A 17834-nucleotide genomic window follows, 5' to 3' on the forward strand; every position below is an offset into this window, starting at 1 on the left:
ATACTTTGCGTCAGTCTTTACAATAGAAGACATTATGGCATCCCAAAATCATTAAATATTCAAGGGGCAAATAGAGAGGATATAAACACAATAATTGGAGAAAACAAGCTAAAGAAACTAATGGGGCTATAACTGATAAGTCCCTGATGGGATACAATCTAGGATATTAAAAGGAGTAGCTTGTGTTATGGACCAGGTAAAAACAATGACTGCAGATGCTGAAAATCAAATACTGGATTAGTGGTGCTGGAAGAGCACAGCAGTTCAGGCAGCATCCAACGAGCAGCGAAATCAACGTTTCGGGCAAAAGCCCTTCATCATCCTGATGAAGGGCTTTTGCCCGAAACATTGATTTCGCTGCTCGTTGGATGCTGCCTGAACTGCTGTGCTCTTCCAGCACCACTAATCCAGTATGTGTTATGGACCAGGCCAGACTCCTCAAAACATTTCAAGAAAGTGGCCCAGGCCCTAACTTTGCTAGTTGTTTTAAGCAGGTTTAAAGTGGATATTCCAGAAGAGAATCAGTTTTAAACAAAACAGAAGTTATTCCTGAATGAAATACAAACAATAGAAAACAGAATACCGAATAACAATCTCTCTGAAAACCCAACAGATCATTCCAACTTCATGACGCTGTTCCAAATACTTGTAACAATCCCATAAAGACCCCTTGGCACCAAAGGTAAGTTCAAACACAGGGTCTTACAGGAAAGATGTCAAGGAGAGTGAGTACAAGCCTGGTCCTGCTTTTTTGGGTCCAGCAGCTTTTTCCAGATTACAGCTAACAACCAAGCCATACCAGGGAAAAGCTGAGCTGGGAGGACTGGCCACTCCCCTTTCATTGTACATGTGTTCTTTTATTAAAACTTGAAAGCCTTCTGACTGAGGCAGTATCTGTTAGCTATAATCAAATTGGCCCTAAAACCCTTCCACCCTAGACTTCTTCGACCTCTCTGAAACAAAAAGGCCAAGGATAACATGACCTTGTTAAAGGAGCAGCTTGGTCACACTAGTGACACTGGATGCACTGGTAGGAAATTTCCAGGATGCCTTAGATTCTGGGTAAGTCTCAGAGGATTGTAAAATTGCCAATGTAACACCTTTATTGAAAAGGTGAAGGAGACAAAACAGGTAACTATAAGCCAAGTAGTTTAATGTCTGTTATTGGGTAAATTTTCGAGTCTATTATAAAGGATGTAATAGCAGAGTATTTAGAAATACATTCTATGATCAAGCAGAGTCAGCATGTCTTTGTGCAGGGGAAAACGTGCCTCACAAATGAACTAGAATTCTTTGAGGAAGTAACAAGCAGGAGTGACAAAGACGAAATAGTAGATGGAATATATTTGGCTGTTCAAAAGACATTTGATAAGGTGCCACACATTAGGCTACTTCATAAGATAGTTCATGGTGCTGGAGGTAATACATTAGCATGGATTGTCTAACTATTAGAAGACAGAGTTGGGATAAGGGGGACATTTTCAGGATGACAACCTGAAACCAGTGGTGTGCCACAGGAATTGAGGATTATCAGATCAGCAATGATTTAATTGAATGGTGGAAACGGCATGAGGGGCTGATTGGCCTACTTTTGCTCCTCTCATGGTTTATATTCAGAAGCAACACTTTGTTCAGTATTTAACCAATACAATCTCTTTTCCAGAGCTTCAATTGAAGGAGTAGAGACTGAGGTGACAGAGCTTGAAGTCAAACTTGAGAAGGTGAGTGCCATAAGCAATGATTAGTGAGAGGTGAAGGTGAGATTGGAGTGGTTTTCCATTTGCGTATGAATCCAACCTTCCTCCATTTTGATCCAAACTGAGAATCAGAACCCGTCTTTTAGTACTGATGAATTAATAAACATTCTACCTGGTAGGAAGAAGTACACCAATGAGGAGGATTCCTGGTTCCAATCCCATTTCAGTACCACTCACGATGATCTATTCCAAGACAATGGTGGTTTTATAGTAGGTAATATTATATGCCCCTACAGCCCTTTTTCAGAAGTATTTTGATCCCAACTGATACTAATACCGGACAAGTCAAATTCCAGAATGAAAACTGGTTTGGTAGCCCATACGTTTTATTTTTACAATATATTTAGCTAATCATTGCAAAAAGGAGATGAGAAATTAAAAGCTTTTTATCTTGAAATCATCAGGACCAGGATTCAAGAAGCAGACTTGATGAGACACACCATTTTATACAACATGAAAAGAGAATGCTGATTGGTTAGACCATCCTTAGCATGGAGGGGCAGCTAAACAGTTGCCTGTCAGTCTTAATTTTCAAACCAGGTTAGAGACAAAAAAAACCCCACAGATGCTGGAATCCAAAGTTAAAAATCACACAACACCAGGTTTATTTGAAAGTACTAGCTTACAAGCGCTCTCTCATACGCTCACACACACACCCTCTCACAGACTTTTACACTCACACTCACACATACACACACTCTTTCACAGACACACATACCCTCCCTGCACACACACACAGGCACACACACAGTATTTGTGGAGTGAAGTTGTACTTGCAGAATTACATATTACTTTGCTCAAAAACTGCATGAATCCATGTAAAATTCTGTAAATCCCATTTTTAGAATAGATCAGTCTGACCATTGTGGCACAGACAGTCTTACACAGGGCACCTCACACCTTCAATGCATTATCTGGACTGAAATGACACCTATTGTTAAAGTTTATTTGAGAATATAACTTTTAAAAATGTTTTGCAATTTACACATGAAAGAACTGAAACCAACATGGGGTCATTCTAAAAAATGAGAGATTTAACAAATAATCCAGGTCTTTTTCAATGTACAATTTCAGTTACATCATATTGTAAACTCTTGCTATAAATTCTGTGTCTTACGATCTTATACTCCACAACCACCTGATGAAGGAGCAGCGCTCCAAAAGCTAGTGCTTCCAAATAAACCTGTTGGACTATAACCCGGTGTTGTGTGATTTTTAACTTTGTGCATCCCAGTCCAACACCAACACCTCCAAATCCTGGAATCCAAAGCAGACAAACAGGAGGCTGGAAGAACACAGCAAGCCAGGCAGCTTCAGGAAGTGGAGAAGTTAATGTTTCAAGCGTAACCCTTCTTCAGGACTGGGGATGGACGGAGCTGCCGATGGGGAGGGTTTTGGGTGGGGAGAGGGGCAGAGTGGTAAGGTAATGATAGGTGAACACAGGGAGGGGGGGGTTCGACCCTGGTTGGTGGCTAGAAGGAAAGGTGAGTGAGTGAGTGGAATTGAAGGGAGTGGGAGGGGCTGGGAAGGGAGTTGGGTGATGGGAAAGGAGGTTATTTGAAATTGGAGAACTCCAGGCTGTAGGCTGCCCAGGCAGAAGATGAGGTGTTGTTCCTCCAATTTGCGGTCTGATTTGCTGTGGCACTGGAGGAAGCCAAGGATGGTCATGTTGGAGAGACAGTGGGAAGAGGAATTGAAATGGCTGGTGACTGGAGCTTGGCTGAGATACTTGGTGAAACATGCCCTTAACTGATGTTTGGTCTCAGCAATATAGAGAAGACCACATTAGGAGCATTGGATGCAGTAAATCAGGTTGGAGGAGAGTTAGGTGAACCTCTGTCTCACCTGGAAGGACTGTTTGGAGCCCTGGATAAGGTGAGGGGAGTGGTGGTCTACTAGCAGGTTTTATATCTTTTCTAGTTGCAGGGGAAGGAACCTGGGGTTTTGGGGGTGGGGGGGTGATGTTGGTAAGGAGAGTGGTGCGAACCAAGGACTGTCAATGGGAGCAGTCTTTGCGGAAGGCAGTAAGGGAAAGATGTTCTTGGTGGTGGGATCTAGCTGGAGTTGGTGGAAATGTTTAAGCATGATCCGTTGGATGCAGAGCCTGGTGGGGTGGGAGGTGAGGACAAGAGGGACCCTGTCTTTATTATGTTTGGAGAAGGAGGTGTTTAGAGCAGTAGAACGGGGAATGGAGAAGATGCGGAGGAGGGCTGTCTAGATTTCAGGGGTGGGGGGATGCACATTGTTCAAAATAATCGCGCACGTTTCCCTCCCCTTTCATGATCTCTTTGTTGCTGTCTCTGGCGAGCTAATACGGATGGATGTCTACTATAAACCCACAGACTCCCATAACAACCTGGAACAGACCTCCATCGACACAGTATCCTGCAAGACCTCCATCCGTTTTCCCAATTCCTTCGTTTCCATCACATCTGTTCATACGAGGAGACATTCCACTTCCCAGCATCCCAGATGTCCACCTATTTTGAACAATGTGCTGCTGATTAATGATCTTCAATTGGTTTTTATTATAGCTATTAGCACAGTCCTGATGATTTAAGAAATGATTTCCAATAGAAGAATCACTGATGCTCATGCCCACAAATGCCTCCGCTGGCTTAGAGGAGGGAGGCACACATGCACACTGCCTCCCTTCCCTGTTACTATTCACACCTTTGAAGCAATTGGTGAAAGGCTATCTTATCACCAGCAATCGTTTGGACATTCCCAAACAGAAACAAATTGATCCAGTCTGCTCCTGTATAACATTCCCATGTGATATAGTTAGCGTGTGACCCTCTTGTTGCAGCTGGTGAAGATATGCAATGCCACGCTTGAAGCTGGTCGAATATACAGCACTAATGCCAGGCAATTTGTGAACGGAATCCGAGAACTGTCTGGACATTGCAAAAACGATGAGATGATGAGCGTAAGTAGTTCTCTGTGCGCATCAATTTCAAAATCCTTTGAGTAGGGACTGGGTAGTTTCACTCATTCTGAAAAGTGTGTGTACCTGCATACAGGCACGAGTGTGCTGCATGCATGTCAATGTGCATGTCTGCAGAATCCCGACACAACTGGTTGGGTCCATATTTCCAATAGCTAGTGGCCTTAATTGGGCCACTGGGATCCAAGGTATAAAGTGTAACAGAAGCGAGTTCCATATTTACAGGGTGAGAGCAAACTGTGAACCTTCTCCATTGGATATGCTTTGGGATAACGCAAAAGTGGGGATCTAATCACCAATGTGAACCCCCACACAAAAAAATGTGAGATGTGGGATGTGATCTTGCAAATCATTGGAATATTTTGAAAATCCAGAGTGAGAAGCCATTTAGTCCACCGATTCCATTTTATCCAGACTTGACGATACAATTATGAAATCGTATGATGGATGCTCAGTAACTGGCTATGAAAGATATAGTAGATGGATTGCTATCACCTTCACTTTGGTATCATAGACATTGTTACACACAACGAGCCCCAATTGTAGGTCTGTCTCTTTTGAGGTCCAGAGCTGATCCCCATCCAAGTCTATATAACATCATCCCATTGGATGGTGTATAATGCATCCCACAGTATTAGCCCATTCAGATCCTAACACATTCTGCAATAGATTTCCTCCAATTTATTCATGCCCATGCTAAATTACTCTCTGAAGAGCATAATATTTTGTACTGTTAATCATTGCAAAAGAAAAAAACTCCCTAACCTTATAAATCTGTAACCTGAATCCTTTATAAACTTAAGAGTCATAGAGTCATAGAGATGTACAGCACGGAAACAGACCCTTCGGTCCAACCCGTCCATGCCGACCAGATATCCCAACCCAATCTAGTCCCACCTGCCAGCACCCGGCCCATATCCCTCCAAACCCTTCTTATTTATATACCCATCCAGATGCTTTTTAAATGTTGCAATTGTACCAGCCTCCACCACTTCCTCTGGCAGCTCATCCCATACACATACCACCTCTGCATAAAAAAGTTGCCCCTTAGGTCTCTTTTATATCTTTCCCTTCTCACCCTAAACCTGGGCCCTCTAGTTCTGGACTCCCTCAACCCAGGGAAAAGACCTTGTCTATTTATCTTATCTATGCCCCTTATGATTTTATAAACCTCTATAAAGTCAACCCTCAGCCTCTGATGCTCCAGGGAAAACAGCCCCAGCCTGTTCAGCCTCTCTATAGCTCAAATCTTCCAACCCTGGCAACATCCTTATAAATCTTTTCTTAACGCTTTCAAGTTTGACAACATCCTTCTGATAGGAAGGAGGCCAAAATTGCATGCAATATTCCAAACGTAGCCTAACCAATGTCCTGTATAGCCGCAACATGACCTCCCAACTCCTGTGCTCAATAGTCTGACCAATAAAGGAAAGCATACCAAACGCCTTCTTCACTATCCTATCAACGTGTGACTCCACTTTCAAGGAGCTATGAACCTGGACTCCAAGGACTCTTTTGTTCAGCAACACTCCCTTCACACTTTGTTTTAAAATCAGTACACAATTTACATTAATATAGAAACTTTAAACCCAAAAACGCATCCTAAGGATCTTCATACAAAAATAGATGCACAGCAAAAGAAGGAGATAGCAATGGATTAAAATCCGGATTTCTATAATATTTTTCACATTTTTAATGCCAAAATGTGTTTTTAAAAGAGTACAGCTACCGATAAAAATAAGACTGCTGATGTAAATTCAGTGCTATCAGGTATTGTGTAGAACACACCAAATGTCACACCTGTGGAGTGTCGGGGAAACACGAAACAGAGAGAGAGAGAGAGAGAGAGATGTTACAAGAAGTGTTAACTAGGGGTTTGACTATCTCTGCCACCTTAGCAGAAAGGCACCTTTCGCCATTCTTTATTTTGTATTTTGCTCTTCTAGGGACATACAAAATCAGGATTAAAAACTGACTGACTGTAACCTTGATCTGCCTTTATTAAGGAGTGAGCATGTGCTAGTGAAGGGAGGCGTTGTTGTGAACTGAGGGTGCACGTGTTCTATCCTATTTAGGCACTAATATGCTATGATGGTCACTGCTGAAGAACCACTTATTAATCACCCCTGCATTGCAGGTAAAAACAATCTAACTTACTGACTACTTAAAGCCAACTGGTTAGCAAGTTGGTCAAAAGGAAACAGGACAAAAAAGATTCCTTTTCTCTCAATGCTCCCAGCTGACCACTGCCAAAGTAAACAGGTCAAAACAGACTTCAAATAACCTACAGAGGCTGAGAATCCAGAAATAGAATATTCCAACTATCAACATTACAGTATCTACTTTTCATAGACAACCTAGAAAGATGTATGTTTTAACAGAGTGAATGTCTAGGGCGGCTACTGAAGACTACAGGATAAAAAAAGAGGAATTTATTAAGACTTACCCACCCTGTGGAAGGAATGGGAGTCAGTCAGGGAGCATAACAAACCTGGTTATGGCTCTGACTACAGCTGTGAATCCCTGTATCAGCCTTCCTGAGAGTGTGAATTACAGGAAGGACAAATTCCAGAGAGTTATCAGGATTTTGTATCCAAAGAGAGAATGGCCATGTTTCTCTAGGCTGAGGTAAGCTTGCCCAGTGTGGTATTGGGAAATATCGGGTCTAGCCAAACTTCAGTGCTGTTCTGACCGGATAGTGCAATAAGTACCAAGATGCCAGGAACGGGGTTTGAAGAAGGAGACATGCCAATCTCTTTGCAGGTGCATCTGGAGTGCGAGCTTATGTCAAGGCCAGTAACCATTGGAGTTATCCCCAGTTTGCGTTTGGATGCGATTAACCGATCCTTGGCAATGACTTGGTGGGATAAAAAGGGATAGCATTCCTACTTGTCAGTGAAAAAACCGTGGAGGTCAGGGAGCTTGCATCAGACACACATTTCTCTGACTATGCAGGCATGTGGTCTAGGGTCAAACAATGTTAACCAGTGGAGGCTGACATACAGCTGTGAACAGAACACCCTCCACTTTGGATATCTGAAACCTTTATCCTGAGTCTAGAAGATCCCAAGGAGTTAAACCAACAAGTTGTTCCACAATTTAAAAATTTTAGTTCTGACTGTGCAGGCTGAAGCTGAGGCAGAAGCCTCCCTGAATGGTATTGTATTGAAATGAATCGGTGGGAGGAACTGGAAAGCCCCTCAAATTTCTGCAAATCAGGAATGGTACCTTCCAAGTACAGCAGGAAATATTGCAGCATGTTCATGAAATCCCAATGGCTGGGTATGCTGGTATACATAAACCGTGAACCCAAATCAGCCAGCAATTTATTGGCCACAGCTCCATAATAATATTGTAACATTTTCCAGAGCCTGGCAGGTTGGAAATACCAACCTGTAATAAGAGCTTCCCATATGATCCTGCTGTCAGATTAAAGGAAGACATTCAGCAATGTGTTGGTGGGCTAAGTGGGACCCTTGCCCAAAACAAGGAGGCCACCAGTACATCACTGCCATAGAATCCCTACAGTGTGGAAACAAGGCTTTCAACCCAACAAGTTCACAGTGACCCTCTGAAGAGTAACCCACCTCAATCCATTCCCCTAACCTATATTTATCCTTGACTAATGCAATTCAGCTAAACTGCATGTTGTTGGATTGTGGGAAGAAAGTGGAGCACCCAGAGGAAACCCACGCAGAGAACGTGCAAACTCCTCACAGACAATCACGCAAGGCTGGAATCGAACGCGGGTCCCTGGCGCTGTGAGGCAGCAGTGCTAACCACTGAGCCACCATGCCACCATCATGGATGTGGCCACCCATTCCCTGGAAGCTGTTCCCCTCAGAATCACATCTGTCAAAACAGTGGTGAGGAAAGTTTTCAACTGCCCACCAACATTCCTGTTGGATCAGAGCTTGCATTTCCAAAATACTTTAGTGGAAGTCTTCAATATGCTATCTGTCAGGGGCACCAGATCCTAAAACTGCAATGAGTAACCCCATGAGTGAGATAAAGACCTCGATTTTCACACATTCACCATCTGGATTTCACCAACTTAATCCATTGGTTTTACTCCATTGGTTTTACTCCATTGGAACCAATTTAAAAGCACCAAGTGTAAAGGCCTCTGGAGTGGTTTTCTGAACAGAAGAAGAAAGTTTCCATGTTAAATAACACAGCTGAGTTTGGAAAGCAACCCTATGAAGTGGCCAAAGAATATTCAAATCTCCCAAACCATCACGGAACAAAAGACAAACAAACATGCCAAGGCGTGAACATTTCAGCCAGGAACCTTCATGCTAATGTTCCCACCAATATTGGGTGAATCTTAAAGGCCTGGTTCAGCGATTTATCCAGAATGGCCCAGAAGCTTTGGGAAGTAAATTATCTGACTTTGATCCCAGGTCACGAAGAAAGGCAATAGCTGTGTCATCTTAACATGCTAAATTTGCCACTGCTCAGAAGGAGCAATGGAGCCATCTGTCCCATTGTCACCAATCTGAAGGACAGGGTAACAACAGTGAATTGAAGGGCCACATTGAACCCCATACTACCTAGCTAACCAATACAGAAGTACTAGCAAATTTGGACTCCTTGTTCATCCACCTATATGTAGAACAGAGAGCAGACTTAATGAAGCAACTCATCAGGCTGTCCTATCCTGGCTTTACGTCATGTGGATGTGGGAAATGTCCCTCCCAAAGGACAACATCCCTATTGGCCAGACCCAGAAAAGCTTAGGCCAAGGTTTGGGAGATTAACTACATGCACAAACTTCCAGAGCCAAGCAGCAGTAGACGCAGCTCGGAAACTTGTGCTCACTCCCAAGCCAGACAGCTCCATATGGTTCTGCACTGATTACTAAAGTCGATACAGTGACCAGATCCAATTCTGATCTGATACCCCATCTGGAAGAGTGTATAGGCATGGTTGGTAAAGCAGCCTACAAGGTAGATTTACTCAAGGTGTACTGACAGGTTCCACAGATTGCCCATGCACATTATATCTCCACTTTAGTAACCCTGGATAGGTTATGCCATGGTCCAAAAAAAGACACTGAAATGCACCAACTGCCTTTCAAAGTCTGATGATTCACATAATGGGAGGCTTATCTAATTGTGTTGTGTATCCAGATAATCTCCTGGTGTACAAGACTTGAGAAATACACTTAAAGCAATTGGAAGTCCTTTTATAGAAAACACAGTTTGCTGTCCTAATGGTTAACCTCAGAAACAGCTGTTTCACTAGACCCCAAGTGACCCATATGGGACATAGTGGGTCACGATGAGTCCTGTCCTGAGCCACAGTTGCATAATTCACTATTCCCATTGGGTTCTTGTGCATGTTTGTCCCAAACGTCAGCACAGGAGCTGACAGACCTACCAAAGAAAAATACAAAGATAGGATAGAATTAGAAGTTCCAAACTGGTTTTGAAAATGAGCGAGTTTTGAGAAGATTTGTAGCTCAGGTTGAGGTTCTGGATGTAGGTTTGTTCACTGAGCTGGAAAGTTCGCTTTCAGAGGTTTTGATCACCATACTAGGTAATATCTTCAGTTAGCCTCTGAATGAAGCACTGGTGGTGTAGCCCACTTTCTATTTATATGTTTGAGTTTCCTCAGTTGGTGATGTCATTTCCTGTAGTGACATCAATTCCTACGATGGTATCATTTCCTGTTCTTCTCAGGGGATGGTAAATGGGATCCAAGTCAATGTGTTTGTTGATGGAGTTCTAGTTAGAATGCCATGCTTCCAGGAATTCTCATGTGTCTCTGTTTGGCTTGTCCTAGGATGGATGTATTGTCCCAGTCGAAGTGGTGTCCTTCCTCATCCATATGTACAGATACTAGTGAGAGTGGGTCATGCCGTTTTGTGGCTAGTTGATGTTCCTGTATCCTGGTTTTGAAAATCTTTAGGCCATTTTAATAAATGTGCCTGTGCTTCTGTCTCCAAACTTTATCCGAGTATTTGAAATTGCCATCGATGCAAGTGAAACCGGGGTATCAAAATGATGACTCCAGAACAGAGAGATCCATCAGATATTTCTCCAAAAAACTAAATGAGTATCAGAAACCGTACTCCACAGTTGATGAGGAAATCCTTGGTTTAATACAGGCTGTCAAGACAGTTTGGGTTTTAAGTCAAAGTGGGTACAGAGAGACTATAATCTTGTCCATAGCCCATTAACATTTGTGGAGAACTCCAGCTGTGTCATTGAATGTTGTTTCTTCAACTACATCAGACAAAAATAACCCACTCCTGGGAAATTGAATGTGATGACAAGACTCTTTGTCCAGTTCTTAAAGAGAGCAGATTAGAACCGAAAAGATAATGTTGATCGATGCTGAGAGAATGAATGTATGCGTGTGTTTACTGTTTTATACATTTAATTATTTTTCACTCCTTGTAATGAAATGACAGTAAAACTAATTTTATTCATCCTGCAGGTGAAGCATTGTAACGATGGAGAAAAACCCTGCAGTGTTATTGAATTATTTTAATCTTTTAATTCCAAAAATGTGTGTGGCTCTTAAAGAAGAGTGCTACAAAGAGAAAAGGCCTGCAGATGTAAATTCAGTGCTGTTTGGCAAAGTCTTGTGTGGGACCCGTAGGATATCAGGAGAAAGTGTGGATTGCAGATGCTGGAGATGAGACTCAAGAGTGTGGTGCTGGAAAAACACAGCAGAGAATGGAATAGTGTGGTTAGATGGGTTTTAGATTGGTTTCACAGGGCAGTGCAACATTGAGGGCTAAAGGGCCTGTACTGCGCTGTAATGTTCTATGTTCAGAGGTCAGGCAGCATTCGAGAAGCAGGCACAAGCCCTTCATCAAGAAAGCCCTCGTGATGAAAGACTCATGCCAGAAACATCGATTCTCCTGCTCCTTGGATGCTACCTGACAAGCTGTGCTTTACCAGCATCACACTCTCGATCCATAGAATATCACTCCTGTATTGATATCTCAAACAGAGAGAGACAAAAAACAGAGAGAGGAAAAGATAAGAAAGGGGTTCTTCTCCAACTTCCCCCCCCTCCCCACCGCCTCCCAGGAGGAAGCCATCTCTTTCAGATATTTATTTTGTGTTTTCCCTTCCAGGAATATACAAAGACAGGGTTAAAACCCAACTGCAACCCTGTTCTGTGTATACTGGTAGGATAAGATGTGGAATAAGGTGTGCAAAGAGATTTGAGGATCAAGGCTTGCATTTGAGTGCTAGGATACTATGAAAGTCATAGTGGACAGTGAGGAAAGTTAGCTAAGCTTACAAAGAGATCTTGATCAATTGGGTCAATGAACTGAGGAGTGGCAAATGGAGTTTAATTTGGAAAAATGCAAGGGATCACATTTTGGTAAAACAAACGAGGGCACGATTTTTACAATTAATGTTAGGGCCCTGGGTAATGTTGTGAAACAGAGAGACCTAGGGGTTCAGATACATAAATCTTTGAAATGTATGTCATATGTAGATAGGGGTTAAGAAGGCCTTTAGCTCGCTTGCCTTCATTGCTCAGACTTTTGAGTGGAGGAGTTGGGACATCATGTTGGGGTTGTACAAGACATTGGTGAGGCCTCTTCTGGAGAACTGCAAACAGTTGTGCTCACTCTGCTATAGGAATGATATTATTAAATTAAAGAGAGTTCAGAAAAGATTGACCAGGATGTTGCCAGGAATGGAAGGCTTGGGTTATAAAATTAGACTGGCACATTTTCCACTGGTACACAAGAGGTTGAAGGGACACCTTACCGAGGTTTATAAAATCTTGAGGGACATGGATGAGGTGAATAGCAAGGGTCTTTTCCCCAGAGTGGGGAGCTCAAAACTAGGGGGAATCTTTTTAATGAGAGCAGAAAGATTTTTTTTTAAATGAAGGACAATTTTTTTTTAACACTCTGGGGTTTGTATGCAGAATGAACTGTCAGGCAAAGCGATGTATACAGGTGCAGTTACAACATTTAAAGGCATTTGGATGAGTCCATGAAGAGGAAAGGTTTGGAGGAATATGGGTCAAACACAGGCAAGTGATATTTGTTTGATTTGGGAACACAGTCGACATGGATTAGTTGGACCAAAGGGTCTGTTTCCATGTTGTATGACTCTTGTCACTTCTGCATTGCAAACAAATGATTTCTCTCTCTCTGTGCACTAGAAACAGACTAGCCAGCAAGCTAGCTAGAAGAAAACTAAACACAAAGGATTCTCTCACTCTGAGTTCTGCCAGTCATCCACTGTTAAAGGGATTAGGACAAGACACTTTAGAGAAAGACATCCACTAACTGAGAGAGAGCATGAATAAAGAAGTGGAATCAGTTCATCCTCCTTCACCTCAGCACGTAACAATTTGGGGTAACCTATCCTGAACCAGAATAACTTAGTGACTCTTGTCCAATGTCTGATCATGACAAAACAGCGAACCAAAGGCTTGGCTTAAGAAGCAAGGAGCATCATAAAGGGATTGAGAGGCTGAGAGAAGGATTTTCATTTTGCATTCCCTCCCTTCAGGGATGAATTGACAATGGAATTCACAATAAGAGCATTTTGTGAGAAATAATTCCTGCTGATTTCTGCCAACATGAGTCCAACATGTTAGGAAGCTAGAGAGGTCAAAATTCTGTACATTTGTTATCAAAATGTCACTGATAAAATCAGCATCGCTTCACATTACCACTTTGCAACACTGAGCTACTAACTCCTTTCTCTGTTCTGCATTTTAAGCACTTCTCTTGACTTTTGACTTTTTGTTCATACAGGGATGTCTGGAGAAATTTTCAAACAGTCTAAGTAATATGATTGATCAGCACACGGTGAGTAACAGCACTGAATGTTTCCCAGAGCAGATTCATTCTCTTCTTGTTTACTGACTGCATTATTCTGAATGGAAGACCTGACTTCTCATGAATTTATTACCAACCCCCAAAGGCAGAATCGTAATGAGAAAAACAGAAAGGAAGTTAGCATGTGAAAAAGGGCGAAAGTATATGTGAGAAAGAAGAATGTGACAGAGGAAGAGGGAATGTGGGAGGAAAAGATGAAAGGAAGGAAAGATGAAGAAAGGATTGGAGATTATGAAAAGATAGAGACAGGGACAGAAAAGAGGAAAGAAAAACATGATGAGCTTGCATTGACAGGAATATAACAATGGGAGTGTTTTAGTGCTGACAAGGAATGGTTTCAAACCCAGCATTGCCATTCCATGGCTTGATGTACAGCTTTTCGAGGTTTGGATGTGAGTTGTTATATGCGTGGAATGTTATGTTATGAAGATGTGGGTGTACTGTACCTTTAAGAGAGTTAAAAGCTGGCAGACCTACCTGACAGCACCAAGTTTTCTGAATAAGATACAATGGAACATGTGGTCCAGCAGCTAGGGTAGCTGGTTGCCTGGAGACAAAAACAAATTTGAATTAGGCCAATCAGTTTAAATTATACCCCAAAAAAACAAATTCAAATTCAGTTTGAATTTATTGTATTGACAATATTAAACGCCAATGACCCAATCTGATCCTTTGGAGGTATAAGACCAGGGAAAATTGAACAGTTGGGGTAGAACTGCCACCTGACCGACAGATGTAGGCTGCTAGTCAGAAATCTCTGAGAGGTACCTGTCTAAAGAAAGTGTTTGCACAGAAAAAGACTTCGACACTGACCTGGAGAGCAAATCTGCAAAGAGAAGATTCAACAGCTGGCTGGTTTTGAAATTCGAATTTTTCTGTAAACCTTAGTTGGTGGTGGTTTCATCGGACTGGTATTATAGAAGGAAAAGTAAAAGATAGGTTAGAGGAAGGTGTTGTAAATAGTTGTTGGCTAATTATTCTCTTTTATACTTTAAGAAATACAGTTGTTAATTTTTACTTTAAATAGTTCTTGGCCTCTCGAATTTTCACAGACTACTGCACGGGATAAATCCTTTCTGTGTTGCTGGTTTAAATTAAGCAGGAGGGTTTACCTCGTGTTGTAACAGCTGCATTTCGACTCCATAGTTGATGAAGTAAATGAAGACGTCTTTTAAATTATTAAACTCTCCCTTAAGTATCAAGAACAATGGTAAATGCACAAGGAATCTGCTGGTATCCTGCTTCCTTCACTGAGCTCTGCCAGAACTTCAAATGAGTGTTTCTTGTGTTTTTCAGACACTCATCGAGGTGATTCAGAAATCAGTCAAACAGCATTTGCATAGCTTCATCAAGGAGTGAGTACACTGAGCTGTGTTCCATCTAGTAACTTTAATATTTGTGGATATGAAAGTCCAACTACTCATTCGGCAAAATTTAATCTCATCCTCAAGTGGGCTGGATATCAATTAAGGGGGCATCCATGTTGATTAGAAATATCAATAATTGAGTGTGAGGGTTCTTGTGTGCAGTGGTAGTGTTCCCAATTCTGAATTAGAGTTCAAGTCCCAACTGGCCCAGAAGTGTGCAACAACATATCTCAACAGGTCCATTAAAAACTATCTATAATTTGTTCTGAAACTGTGGGAAGCCTGTCACCTTTCAAACTGCTTGTGTCTTTAAGTCAGGGATTAGAAATGTTACAGATGGCTTTCCCACTTTTAAATAACAACCAATAAAGTGACTTCATCCCCCTGTTGCATGCAAGTATTTTTCATCTATTGGTTCAGACATTTCACTCCCCTAGGCCAGGCAGGACTTGAATCAACATTGTCAGGCCCACAGGTAGGGACATTACAACTGTGCTTCAAAACTCTCAATACTGCTTATAATCTATAGAAACCCCCGACTGACTGCCTCTTTCCCTGTGCTCCTCAACAACCCATTCACCAGCACGTGTCCAATGTGCTTGTATCACTTCCCCTGTCTTGTGTTTGGTGCTCTGTGTCTACTCCCACGCCCACTGTACTCATTGATTCTGTTTGGAGTAACAAGCTACTTTCCCTCTGGCTAGCAGTTCTTGAACTGCAATCAATCACGTCAAAGGGAGCCTTGGTTACAGACATGTAACTTCCTGATTGACAGGTAATCCAGTTGGATCTCCCAGAAATTAATATATTCACCCTGAGCTTTCTAGCCATTGAATTTGACATTAAATTCAGGCTGGTGTGCGTACAGTTTTACATCAGCATGTAAATATCTGTCTATGCATCCACCTGTTTCTTTCTGTTCAATTGTCTCATCTCTGCCTCTGTCATGCCCATTGCTGTTCCTGAATATTCACCCAGGCATTTTATTAATATCAGAATCTGGACAGTCATCCTTCTTCAGACTTCTTGACTGAATTATGATGGGACCTGCAAGATGACAGGCACCTGTGAGGTTCAGTCCAACATAAAATACATCCTCACAAATTCATGATACAAATTAAAAGGATTACCAGAGTGTAGAACTGTTTATGGTTTCAGCACTGTAAACTCATTCAAGTACTGTAATCTGGAGAAATTCACCACTTTTTTTTAGCTTATTTCAATTCAGCGTTTTGGCAAAGCAACGGGCTTGAAAAGAATAATTTCACAAAGTCCTTCAAAGATAACTTGCATTGATTTAGATTTGATTCCCTACAGTGTGGGAACAGGCCATTTGGCCCAACAAGTCCACACCGATCCTCTGCAGAGTAACCCACCCCCCACCCCCCCAAATCTACCCTTGACTAATGCACCTAATACTATGGACAATTTCACGTGACCAATTCACCAAACCTGCATACCTTTGGATTGTGGGAGGAAACCCTCGCAGACACTGGGAGAACGTGCAAACTCCACACAGACAGTCGCCCAAGGCAGGAATCGAACCCGGGTCACGAGCACTGTGAGGTAGCAGTGCTAACCACTAAGCCACCCTGACAAAGAGCATCACAAACTTGAAGCTATCCAGGTCTTTTGCAAGTAACTACATGAGGTATATCACCTGCAACTATGGTAGCGGTGGGATTTAGTATCTCTGGTTTAATAATGTGCTCCTGTGGATTAGTTACCAAAGGAGCGCTTCCTAATCATGAATTCACTTTTACCCTCTAGTCCCCAAATAATTTAATTCATTTTTATTTCTCTGTCTCAGGGATGTGAGGAAATTCAAGGAAACAAAAAAACATTTTGACAAGAGTAGTGAGGATCTAGAGAATGCACTGAATAGGAATGCCCAGGCACCCCCCAAGAAACAGCATGAAGTTGATGAAGCTACCAGTGCCCTCCTAACAGCTCGGAGGTCATTCCGCCATGTTTCATTGGATTACGTACTCCAGGTGCGGAACCTTTTCAATATTGCCTTCTGGGAGGACACCATTGAGCCAATCAGCATGTGCCGTCATTGTGTAAGATCAGTGCTGATCCGTATCTTAATTTCATTAATATATATTAGTTTCATAAACATCAACAGCCTTGTCTTAACAAAAATCCAGCAAGCTGTTTTGTAATCTGATTACAATTGATCTCCAAATGCAGTAGCCTTATTTTGAAATTGGCAGTTCCAGACTTCCACTGCCCTTTGTGTGACGTGTTTTCTGATTTTACGCTGAGAAACCCAGTTCCAAATATACAACCTTCTGTACACATTAGCCAGTGGAGGAATCAAACCCAACCCCTTCATTGGATAATTGCTCGGTAAGTGAGGACTGTAGATGCTGGAGAGTCAGGGTCGAAAAGTGCGGTGCTGGAAAAGCATGGCAGGTCAGGCAGCAGCTGAGGAGCAGGAGAGTTGACCTTTCGAGCACAAGCTCTTCCTGATGCAGGGTTTATGCCCAAAACGTTGCCTCTCCTGCTCCTCGAATCCTGCCTGACTGGCTGTGCTTTGCCAGCGCCACACTTAAAAATGAAAACACTGTTAATTGATTCTACAGTATCCCTATGCCAACAATGGCCCAAAAATATCAGCATTCTCTTCTCATGCCACATTAAATTGTTGTCCCATTCTTTGTGTTTTCTGCATCCTATTTGTAATGACAGCAAAAAGAAAAGTTTTGACTTCATCTCCTTTTAACAATTTTTAAATTAACTTTAATTCATTAATCAGAATACTTCATTTTGTTTAAGTCCAACAGACAAGTCAGGAATATATTGAGTATTGAGGAGAGCTGATGCCTATCAGCTACCTGAGTGGTTTCCCCACATCAGAAACTAACTTCTGATCCCGGGTGATGTTAATGCTGGATAAGGCAGATTCAAAGGTGCAACCTGGCTTGATC

At 42.1% G+C, this 17834-nt stretch overlaps 2 protein-coding genes across 2 annotated transcripts in view; one reads left to right on the forward strand and one right to left on the reverse strand.

Moving 5' to 3' along the window:
- Window positions 1–17834, reverse strand: part of LOC140492622 (zona pellucida sperm-binding protein 3-like) — a 187988-nt gene that overhangs the window by 76011 nt on the left and 94143 nt on the right. Inside the window, exons 2-5 of the mRNA XM_072591642.1 lie at window positions 14348–14442; window positions 14012–14081; window positions 4125–4237; window positions 1870–1940 (exon numbers count right to left, since the gene is read on the reverse strand). Of these exons, the coding sequence (XP_072447743.1) occupies window positions 1870–1940; window positions 4125–4184 (131 nt within the window). The 5' untranslated portion in view covers window positions 4185–4237; window positions 14012–14081; window positions 14348–14442. The remainder of the gene's footprint in view (window positions 1–1869; window positions 1941–4124; window positions 4238–14011; window positions 14082–14347; window positions 14443–17834) is intronic.
- LOC140492619 (arf-GAP with coiled-coil, ANK repeat and PH domain-containing protein 2-like) overlaps window positions 1–17834 on the forward strand; it is a 129698-nt gene that overhangs the window by 51469 nt on the left and 60395 nt on the right. Inside the window, exons 2-6 of the mRNA XM_072591639.1 lie at window positions 1664–1721; window positions 4567–4686; window positions 13451–13504; window positions 14831–14889; window positions 16712–16895. Coding sequence (XP_072447740.1) covers window positions 1664–1721; window positions 4567–4686; window positions 13451–13504; window positions 14831–14889; window positions 16712–16895 — 475 coding nt within the window. The remainder of the gene's footprint in view (window positions 1–1663; window positions 1722–4566; window positions 4687–13450; window positions 13505–14830; window positions 14890–16711; window positions 16896–17834) is intronic.

Source organism: Chiloscyllium punctatum, chromosome 21 (genome assembly GCF_047496795.1).
Source record: "Chiloscyllium punctatum isolate Juve2018m chromosome 21, sChiPun1.3, whole genome shotgun sequence".
Lineage (NCBI taxonomy): Eukaryota > Metazoa > Chordata > Chondrichthyes > Orectolobiformes > Hemiscylliidae > Chiloscyllium > Chiloscyllium punctatum.